The sequence below is a fragment of the Echinops telfairi genome, unplaced genomic scaffold (assembly GCF_000313985.2).
Source record: "Echinops telfairi isolate 266 unplaced genomic scaffold, ASM31398v2 ScPeMD7_70;HRSCAF=299, whole genome shotgun sequence".
NCBI classification, from domain to species: Eukaryota; Metazoa; Chordata; class Mammalia; order Afrosoricida; family Tenrecidae; genus Echinops; species Echinops telfairi.
In genome coordinates, this window is record NW_022103968.1 from 38,815,349 (window position 1) to 38,827,076 (window position 11,728).

The 11,728-nt window shown below is 42.9% G+C and overlaps 1 protein-coding gene across 1 annotated transcript in view; it reads left to right on the plus strand.

Annotated features, from left to right (window-relative positions):
- SLC16A12 (solute carrier family 16 member 12) overlaps positions 1-11,728 on the plus strand; it is a 74,067-nt gene that overhangs the window by 47,086 nt on the left and 15,253 nt on the right. Inside the window, exon 4 of the mRNA XM_004701350.4 lies at positions 10,643-10,746. Within this exon, the coding sequence (XP_004701407.4) occupies positions 10,643-10,746 (104 nt within the window). The remainder of the gene's footprint in view (positions 1-10,642; positions 10,747-11,728) is intronic.

The following is an 11,728-nucleotide window of genomic DNA, read 5'->3' on the forward strand; positions in this document are numbered from 1 at the left end:
TGGGGGACGGACAACAGAAAGGTGGGTGAAGGGAGACGTCGGACAGGGCAAGATATGACAAAATAAAAATTGTAGACTGTCGAGGGCTTATGAGGGAGGGGGGAGCGGGGAGGGAGGTGAAAGGTGAGGACCTAATGCTGGGGATTTAAGTGGAGAGAAAATGTTTTGAGAATGATGGGGGCAATGAATGTGCAGGTGCGCTTTACACAGTTGATATGTGTATGGATTGTGATGAGAGTTGTATGAACCCCTAGTGAAATGATTTAAAAAAAAAAAGAAAAGAAAAAAGATCAATAAAAAAGGTTCAATAAGAAAAAAATATATATATATTTTTTGTCTCAAAAACCTACAGGAGCTGCGTTCTCCTCTGTCCCATCGGGCCCGATGGGTATGAATTGATTTGATAACTCCGTGGGGGAGTGAGTGAGACACACTGATGACAAGGAAGCATGATGGTGTAGCATGCGGCTCTGAGTTTAGGGATAAGGAAAGAGTGCTAGGTTAATAAAGTGTGCTCATAAGGTTTATAGTGGGTTTGTGATCATACCATATGCAGGTAGCCTTGCCCAGAATTGAGGGCATGATCATCTCAGAAGGGGAAAATAAGAAAGACCCAAATAATCCTTGACAACCTGTTGGGTCATCAGGAACTGAGCCCATATAAACTTAACAATCTAGAGTTTAAAATGCTTCTGTTTCATTTTGCATTTTTGGCTGTGATGGGCTACTAGCCACCAAGGTTGGCCGTTCAAACCTGCCAGCTGTGCCTCGGGAGAAAGATGAAGCTGTCTGCTCCCCTAAAGATTCTAGGTCTGGGATGCTGTGAGTTAGAATTCACTCAGTGACAGTAGGTTGGGTTTGGGATGTTGTTTGGTAGAGGCTAAATTCCAGGTTGGAGAGAAGCCATTGAATGATAACAGCATAAATAGAAAAATTCTCTATCTCATTTTCCCCTCACTTCCCCAAGAACATGGAATGGAATCTATTTAAAAGCATACAATGGCTTTTTGTTCTTTGATGCCTGATAACTGATCCCTTCGGCACCTCATGGTCACCCCGGCTGGTGTGCTTCTTACATGTGGGCTTTGTTGCTTCTGAGCTAGATGGCTGCTTGCTTACCTTCAAGCCTTTAAGATGCCAGATGCTATATCTTTTGATAGCTGGGCACCATCAGCTTTCTTCTCCACATTTGCTTATTCGCCCGCTTTGTCTTCAGAAGTTGTTTCGGGAAGGTGAGCATCATAGAATGCCAATTTAATAGAAGAAAATATTCTTTAATTGAGGGAGCACTTGAGTAGAGACCCAATGTCCATCTGCTACCTTAATATTAAACCTATAAATATAGGCACATAGATCTAATTCCCCATCCTCATATATAAATATATTTGCATGTGTATATGTAAATGCCCTTTGCCTCCCCGCTCTTTCCTCTATTTCCCTTGACTTTCCTCCTGTCCCACTATAATGCTCAGTCCCCACCAGGGTTTCAGCAATTCCTCTTGGTTACATTACCCTTGATCATGCCCTATCAGGCCTCCCACACCCTTATCATCACCAATTTGGATCACTTGTTGTTCCCTTGTCCCTGGGTTTGTTAACACCACTACCTTCCCACCCTCCTCCCATGTCGTCCCAGAACTGTCGATCCCGTTGTTTTCTCCTCCAGATTGTTCATCCAGCCTATCTTATTTAGACAGAGCTGCGGAGATAATAACATGCACAAAAACAAGACAGAGCCAATCCAAGCAACATTATACAACACAACAACAACAACAACAACAAACCAATGACAAAAAACAAAACACAAGAAAGAAAAGCTTGTGGTTTGTTCAAGGATTGTTTGTTGGCCGTTAGGAGTGTTTTCCAGTCCAGTCTGTTGGGGTACCACACCATGGCCCCAAAGTCCACCTTCAGCATTCCCTGGGGACCTCACAGCTCCATTCCCTTGCTGTTCTGTTGCACCCCCTTAGTGTTTTGCCTCAGTGTGGTGGGATCAGATTGGGCACAATTCCCACACTGTGTCTCTGGTGTTGTCCCCTGTAGGGCTATGGGTGAGTGAGGGGCATCATGTCTCATAGTGGGGCAGGCCATGTGGTCCTCTCTGTGGACTGGCTGCTCTAATCGGGAACATCATCCTCAAAGCCTGGTGGGCCAGGATGTGCTCTGCTCTCTCCTCCTCCCCCTTCATCTGCTTCTGTGTACTCCGATCAGATATGTCCTCTCCAGAGCTGCAGATTCACTGCCTTCCTTTGAAATAAATTCTTCTGTGGGGAGGGGCAGGTGTCCATGTAGTAGTTGGGACTGGGGCCAGCCCCCAAGGCCCCTAATACCTCTGTGCTCACCTCCATGATACTATTGCTGAAGACAAATGCGTGCATAAGCAAATGTGGCAAAGAAAGCTGATGGTGCCCAGCGATCAAAAGATATAGCATCTGGGGTCTTAAAGGCTTGAAGGTAAACAAGGGGCCATCTAGCTCAAAAGCAACAAAGCCCACACGGAAGAAGCACACCAGCCTGTGTGGTCACGAGGTGTCGAAGGGATCAGGTATCAGGCATCATCAGAACCAAAAATCTTACCACAGTGAATGAGGGGGGGAGTGCGGAGTGGAGACCCAAAGCCCATTTGTAGGCCACTAGATATTCTCTTACGGAAGTGTCTCAGAGAGGAGACAAGCCAGTCAGGGTGCGATGTAGCAACGATGAAAAATACAACTTCCTCTAATTCCTAAATGCTTCCTCCACCCCCACTATCATGATCCCAATTCTACCTTGCAAGTCTGGTTAGACCAGAGGATGTACACTGGTACAGATAGGAACTGGAAGCACAGGGAATCCAGGACATATGAACCCCTCAGGACCAGTGGTGTGAGTGATGATACTGGGAGGATAGAGGGAGAGTGGGTTGGAAAGGAGGAACCGATTACAAGAATCTACATGTGACCTCCTCCCTGGGGGATGGACAACAGAAAAGTGGGTGAAGGGAGATGTTGGACAGGGCAAGATATGAGAAAATAATACTTTGTGAATTATCAAGGGTTCATGAGGGATTGGGGAGTGGGGAGGGAGGGGAAAATGAGGCCTGATGCCAGGGGCTTAAGTGGAGAGCAAATGTTTTGAGAATGATGAGGTCAGTGAATGTACAAATTTTCTTTATACAATTGATGTATGTATAGCTTGTGATGAGAGTTGCATGAGCCCCTAATAAAATGATTTTTAAAAAAGCATAGGAAGGGACCTAATCTTCATATCTTTGGGATAAATACAATTTTGAAATCTGCATGCTCTCTTTCTACTGGTTTGTTCTTTCAAATAGAACTCTTTATTGCTTTTCTCTGGCAACACACCCTTGGCAGTACATAACAATAATTTGCACTAATAACTTTTATGTGATTGCAGCCTGGTTCAAGGCTTGGTATTTCCCCAGTAATAAAGCTGTAATGCAGGAAAGAAGCAGGAGGTTTCTTTTTATTACCCTAAGGTTACGGAGACTGCATCATGACAAACCTGCATCTTTGTTACAATGGTTATTCACATATTAACGAATGCTCTCTTTTTTTTACACTCATGAATTCATATTATACACACACGGCTTTGAACTTTTTTCTCTCCACTAAATAAATATCTCTTGAAATACCTTCCCATAACATCACATATGGATCTACCTTGTTGAACAATTATTGCTTAGAATGCTACCGTATCACAATTTATTTAACACAATTTTTGATATGTGATTTTTTTTGCATTTTTGCTATTAGAAACAATGCTACCACTATGACCCAGACTACTTTAAAATCGTATGTTCTTGCCTTGTAAGGCCTGACTATGCTGCCTCCCATGCAAAATTTACATGAAGCTTAAAGTTATGCAAACTCTTTTGTAACCCCAAAATTTTATATATTATTTGTTTTGCTTATTATTTATGTACTCCCTCAGTCCTTCAATGTGCATTGGTTACTTTTTCCTAGACAGCTTATTGCCAAACACATTATCTACGTTAAAAATCATATTTCATTGCATCATTGCATGATACTCTGATATTCATAAACTGAGTCCTTGGGTTGGAGCTGATACGTAACAGGAAACGCTTGGTCTCAGGGTCCCAGGAAAACCCTCAAGGGTGAGATCTATTTTTCTCTTTAACTTGTGGGTCCAAGTTAACTTATTGCAATAGCTATCTAAAGTTCTATGGGACTGTGGACCTCGTTAAACAACAGCCAGATTCCTACAAATAATTCCCCGTGTTCACTGAGCACTTATTCTGAACTCATTGGCGGGATTCCAAGCACGCCCACTGATAAAAATCACGAAACATGTAACAGTGTAGACAAGTTGAATAACGTGTGCAAGGTCCTACGGCTAATGAGTGGCCGTGCTCTTACCTGCTGGGTTGTAGGGCCTCATGAATCACCGTCTGTGTTGATTTAGTAGATTAATTTCATGGCCTAGAGAGAAGTCTTAACCAAATGTCAGATGTTGTGAACATCTACCTCTATAGGACCCAGAAGCAACATTTTACAACAGAGCAGAGATAGCAAGTGCATTGGCCCCTTGAGAGAAAATATCTTTGAGAATGCAATTTCATAATGGATGACACTTCAGAGATATTTTGTTTCCACATTCTTATAAACAGAGCCTGAAAAACCATAAAAGGATTGTAGGAGTTATTTGCAAAGACAGTATAATCTAATTTCTTCTGGCTAATGCAGTCATGTTCATGAAACCGCTTATTTTATAGATGCGTAAACAAACCCTGGGGGATTAAGAAGCTTTATCAAGGGCACTCATTACCCAATGTGAGAATCAGAGAGCAGAGCAAACTCTCCTGATGCGTGTAATTGTGCAAATATTCCAATGAACAACCGAAATAATGTCCAGCGTGAGAACCGCCTCTCCTTGTAATAGCGTTCTTCTTCTTTTAGGCCGCGCCTGTATTTCAAAGATGTAAGTGGTGAACCTTTGAAGTTTGGGAAATTCGGTGACACCTTTTATTTTTGAGACCAACTGAGAAATGATAAGATATTCTCCCATATGCCTGTGGTGGTGCAGTGGGTTACACAATGGATGCTAATTGCAAGATCGGCAGTTTGATTCCACCAGTTGCTTTGCAGGAGGAAGGTCAGGCTTTCTACTCCTGGGAAAAGTTACAGTCTTGGAAACCCACAGTCAGGTCCACTCTGTCCCAGAGGGTTGCTCTGAGTTGGAATCAACTCCATGGCAGCGAGTTGGGAGTTTGTATTCCATCAAAGTCACATTAATTTAGAAACACAGATATGGCCACTATCTCTCTCAAGTCTGGTCACCTAAGAACCTCAGGTATTATTGCTGTTTTTGAAAGTTGTCTTATTTGTTGAGGAGCATATACGCAGCAGAACATGTATCAATTCAACAATGCCTATGTGTACACGAAGGTGACATTGGCTGCATTTTACAAGTTGCGCATCTGTTCTCCAAGTCCTTTTCTGAATGTTTCCTCTTTTATTCACAGAAACTCATGACCCGCCCAGGTTTGCTGACTTGTCTTTTGAGTTGCTGCTGTCACATTGGCCCGATATAGCTAGTTCTTAAAAGAGCGCAGTACTCAAAGCAGACGTTTTTCCTAGTTACGTTAAATTATTCTTAGGTTTTAAAAAGACATAAAGGGGATATGTTTGGTCTTAGGGTTTAAGGATTATCTCAAAGCAGTAGGTTTTTTTTTCTCGGGGGGTGGGGGTGGGGGTTGTCCATCCCAGAATCAGCTATTTTATTTTATTTTCACATATTTAAAGTAGAGAGCCAGAAAAAATGAGATAAATCTTCAATGAGGTGACGTATACTCATTAATGACATTAAGTAACACTCAGATAACTACAATGGGCACCCTTTTGTTCTGTCTTAGAAAAACTGACTGATATTGAGTTCACTGCTGACTCATAGCAACCCCCTGTGGGTTTCTGAGACTGTAACTGTTTACAGGGGTAGAAAGCCCAGTCTTTCTTCCTCAGAGCTGATGGTGGGTTTGAACAGCTGACCATGCGGATTGCAGCCAACAAACAAAGCAATGAAGCAAGTTTCAGGGAGTTGGGGGTGGGGGTGTCACAGACTAGCAAGAGACAAACAGCCACACAAATAAATGTTAAGTTTCCTCCAAAAAAACGATTCAGTGAGATAAAAAGAAGAGATTGGCCTATGGTACGAATTAGGGTAGTGGTAGGCAGAAGAATTTGAGAACTGTGTAAATAGTAGAACCGTTGATGACTGTCGTTAAGTGCTGTCAAGTTGGTCATGACTCATAAGGACACTGCGTACACCAGCATGAAACACTGCCTGGTCAGGCGCCCATCCTCACAATTGTTAGGCTGATCGCATTTTTGTAGCCACCGCGGCAATCCATCTCGTGGGATTGCTTTACCAAGCATGATGCCCTTTTCCAGTGACTGGCCTCTCCTGTTGCATGTTCAACGTGCATGAGACGAAGGCTTGCCACCCTCCCTTCTAAGCAGTATTCTGATTATACCTCGTCCAAGACAGACTTGTTTGTTCTTCCGGGGGTCCATGGCACTCTCAAAATCTGTTGCCAGCACCATAATTCAAATGCATCAATTCTTCTTCAGTTTTCCTTATACAAAGCAAATTCTTATTTAAGAGTTCTTCTTTATTCCCTTTTCAAATTGGAGCTGTAAGAAGTTCAAACTCAATTAAGAAGAGGATGTGGAACACGGGAGATCATTACTGATGTCAGATAGATCTTGCCTGAAAGCTGAGAATCATACCCTGCAAAATGTTTTCCTGTGTTTTATCGTCTATGCAGAGGCATTCGACTGTGGATAATAGCAAATGATGGATGGCATTGAGAAAAATGGGAATTCCAGAACCCTTCATGTTGTATAATAGGTAGAACTAGGCAATTGATGCATTTGAATGTGGTGCTGGAGAAGAATATTGAAAGTACCATGAACTGCTAAAAGGACAAACCAATCTGTCTTGGAAGAAGTATGGCCAGAGTGCTCCTGAGAGGCTAGGATGGCATGCTTGGACTCACGTACTTTGAATATACTGTCAGAAGAGACCAGTCCCTGGAGAAGGACCTCTTACTTTTCGCTCAAAAGGGAAGGGCCTCCAATGAGATGGAGTGACACGGTGGCTACAACAATGGGTCCAGGTAGAGGAACAGCTGTAAGGACAGGGTGGCGTTTCGTTCTGTTCTGTGTCGTCGAGTTGCTGTGGGTTGGAACCAACTTGATGCCATCTAACAACACACAATTGATCAGATTAGTGATGCCTAACCAGGTTGATGTTGATCTCTAGGAGACCTTCTGGCTACAGGGCAAATATGCTGCTAATGTAGAGGGTAGCCCTTAAAAATAAAGACTTTTCTGGCTCAAAACTAAGCACAATTTTAACTGTTTTAATAAGGAAGCCATGACCCCACCCACCCACCAAAAAAAATTCATTTTTTCCTGAATCAAAGCTAGTTTAAGGCTGTCGCTGTTGAATCATGCTTTAAAAAAGCTTTGCAACACACTAATTACATTTTAATTTTCCCAATCAAGTCTTGCTTACATTGAATCCAAGTATCTAGTAGAGTGGTAAGGCCGTTGTGTTACCATTCTCTGTTGTTAAATATGACTATCTAACAACTAAGTCCTGATTTAAATCGTTGATCGGAGAAGGATCACGTTTCATATCCTTGGGACTGCGCAACAGACCTCAGTGTGGAGGAGTAAAGCACTGTGGGAAATGCAGAGATGTGCCACTGATATGTACGTTCAGCTGCAGGGTCCAGGAGAGCCTGCTGCTTCAATCTGTGTCCTTCAGGCTTCTGCTCCATTGTAGACGGTTGCCTCTCCAAAGAGCACTACTTGCTGGGGGCAGGAGGTTAGGGGTTTGGGAGGCATAGTCAATGAGTGACTGAGGTAGAAGCCTAAAGCCCCAGTCATTTCATTTCAGGTTGACTGCAGTTTTGTTGGGCTTTCATCATTGTTCGACCTTGGCCTCTGCTCCTTCCTGATTGGTTTCTCAACCTTCCACGGGATAATCCTGATCATCTCGCTGCACACTAAGCTCCATATGGACCACCCATGGTCTCTAAACAAACAAACAACAAACAAAATCCTAAACACGCTGCCATCAAGTCAATTCTGATTCACAGTGACGGGATAGGATGCGGTAGAACTTCCCTAGTGGTTTCCGAAGCCGTGAATCTTCACAGGGACAGCAAGCCTCCTCTTTCTCCTGCTGAGAAGCTGGAGGGCTCACACCATCGACCTTGTGGCTAGTAGCCCAGTGGTCTAGGATTTATTCTTTTATGTACACCCCGCATCATCATCTATTTATTACTTTGGACAGACTCTGGAGTTGGGTGGCTCATGGATAACTCTTCATTGTCAAGTTAAAAAAATATTGTGTACTAGGTTAAGGTTTACCGAGTAGATCATCAGTTTACATTCAATAATGTGTACATAGTTTATGCTAACTCATTGACTGAAATCTCCTCTGTGCTATCACTTTTTTCACTTCCTCCTTATGCTTCCTGTTTCCTTCCTTCCTTCTTTCCGAAGCCCTTGAACATTGTCCTGGGGTAAATGCTGCCCTTTTGTTTTTAAAGGGTTTATTTTTCTACTACGGGGGTGAGTTCAGTTCCAAGCCTGAAGGGTAATAGCCATAGTCCTGGGGGTCCCACTTGTCTCCATTTTACCTGAAATCCTCATCTCTTTTCTGATTTTGAGTTCTGGTCTGCGTCTTCTCCCACTCTATCGAGAACCTTCTATGCGATCCCTTTCAGAACGGTTGGTGCTAGTGGCCATGCACTACCTTGTTCTTCAGTGAAGGGTCATAGAGTTGGTAGTTATATGATCCATTAGTCCACGTGGTCTCATTGTTCCCATATGTCTTTGACTTGCACCACTCCACAGAGAAAGACCAATGGTTGCACCTTAGACAACTGCTCAGGACCATTTTTAGGCCCCAGTTGCTATTCACTCGAAACCCACTGCCATCAAGTCAATTCTGATTCACTGAAACCCCTTAGGGCAGGGTAGAACTGCCCCCGAGAGTTTCTGAGACTGTAGCTTCATATAGGAGTAGAGAACTTTCTTTCTCCCTTGGAGTTGGCTAGTGGTTTCGAACTGTTGGGTCTCGTGGTTAGCATCCTAACTCATAACCACTATGCCACCAGGTCTCCTTCTGTTAACTCAGAGGAATGTAAAACATTGTCTTTGTGAACTACATTATGCTAATAGAACTTGTTGTTCCCTGAGACCCAGCGTCCTGGTTCTACAGATGCAGCATTCATTGACAAATTTTAATTTATATAACAATCGATTAGAAGTTACAGGTGTTGCAGATAAACACGATTCCATACTTTTGACCTTTTATCTTTTCCTTAAGTCATTTCCTATAGCAATAATCTTCACATCTACTTGGCTTCAGCAGCCCCATTGATGGTGGAACACTTGTTCTTCGTATCCTCTAGAACAGCAGTTTTCAACCTGTAGGTCCCGACCCCTTTGGGGGTCAAATGACCCTTTCACAGGGATCGCCTAAGGCCATCGGAAAACACATATTTCTGATGGTTTTAGGAACAGAGACACCGCTCCTCTATCTGTCTCCAGGTAGGTCCGCCCACATGCAGATACACCCACATACAAGTACCCAGCATGAAAACTGTTACCCATGCTACACCATGCTTCAAGATGAAATTTCATTTATTTGTAATTAGAAATAAATATTTCACAATATATAATTAACATGTTGCTTTGTGCTTAATCACTATGCTTTAATTATGTTCAATTTATAACAGTGAAAATACATTCTGCATGTACACTGGCAGATAGGAACTGAAAATACAGGGAATCCAGGGCAGATGAGCCCTACGGGACAGTGGTGTGAGTGGCGATACAGGGAGGGTAGAGGGAGAGTGGGTAGGAAAGAGGGAACTGATTAAAAGGAACTATATGTGACCTCTTCCCTGGGGGACAGACAACCGAAAAGTGGGTGAAGGGAGACGTCAGACAGGGCAAGATATGACAAAATAACAATTTATAAACTATCAAGGGCTCATAAGGGAGGGGGGAGTGGGGAGGGAGGGGAAAATGAGGACCTAATGCCGGGGGTTTAAGTGGAGAGAAAATGTTTTGAGAATGATGAGGGCAATGAATGTACAAATGCGCTTTACACAATTGATGTGTGTATGGATTGTGATAAGAGTTGTATGAGCCCCCAATAAAATGATTTAAAAAATACGTCCTGCATATCAGATATTTACATGACGATTCATAACAGTAGCAAAATCACAGCTATGAAGTAGTAAGGAGGATAATTTCATGGTTGGGGGGTCACCACAACATAAGGCCTTGTTTGAAAGGAAAGTTGAGAACCACTGCTCTAGAATAACTCAGTAACTGATCTCTCACTCATTGTGGAGCTGTTGGTTAAGCAGAGGACTACTAACCTCAGGGCCAGCAGTTCAAACCCACCAGCCACTTCACAGGAGAAAGATGGACTATCTGCTTCCTGAATATTTACAGCCTTGCTCAGATGGCAGTGGGTTTGGTGCGTGGTCCAATCACAGGCTCCTGGAAACTGAAGCAGCTGATTAAACCAAAGTTGTAAGTTCTGACTAAAATCCACATTATGCCTAAAACGCGTGCATTGTGTTTTTCAGATGCATTTCCATTTTTTTCGTTGAGTTCCAGACGTACTTTGCTCAGGATTATGCACAAACGGCATGGATTCATTCCATCATAGACTGTGTGACCATGCTCTGTGGTGAGTATCACGTTCTGAATTACTGGCTAGCCTTGAAGTGTACGTGACAATGACTTTCCTCTATCCTGGATTGTCAGTTTTTCTAAGTAGAAAACTATGTGGACAATTGGCTGAGATTATGTCCAGCCTGCCTGCAGCCACACCCAAGCTGAGTGGCTCATGGAATTCTGTCACAGTCTTGGCTGATGTCAGATAGGCCAGGTGGTTAGTAGCTGCAGTGGACGCATACTGCTTGGGGCTGCCATTCAGAGAAATAATTGCTGGGCATTATCGGACTCATTCCGATTTTGTAAGTTTACCAAACAGTCTTAAGTTCTGCTTCAGTATCCAATCATGCAATCGTAAGTCCTTTCTCTTCAACGATTGGCTTTTCTACTATAGGAGTGTGTTCAGTTCCAGATCGGAAGGGGAAGGGCCATAGTTTTGAGGGTCCCACCGGCCTCTATTTTACCACAATGTCTAAATCATTTCTCAAGATTTGGTTTCATTGTTTCTTTTCTAGAGGGGTCAACATTTTAGGAGATAGTCTCAAAATTCATGGCATCTTTCGTTCCGTGTGCATAGTGGAGAGCGATAGACCTTCAATTTCAAACCAAGGTTATTAAATAGCTCTGAGTTTCTGAGAATGGATCAAATTTAAATGATTTCCTTTCAGCCTATACCCATCTTTCCTCCTCACGGAAATGAATCCCAAGCATTTGAGGAAACACTGAGCTCTCCGGGCCATGTCTTGGTGGTAAAGGGGGATAACTATACTAATGGAGTAGCTCAGAGATAACAGCTTCTGATTCCATTTTGTGTCCTGACTCCTATTTATTTTTGGGAAAAGATGCATGTATTTTTAAAAATTATTTTATTGAGGGCTCGTGCAATTCTTATCACAGTCTATACATATATCCATTGAGTCAAGCACATATGTACATTTGTTGCCCTCATCAATCTCAAAACATTTGCCCTCTACTTTAGCCCTTAATATCATTTG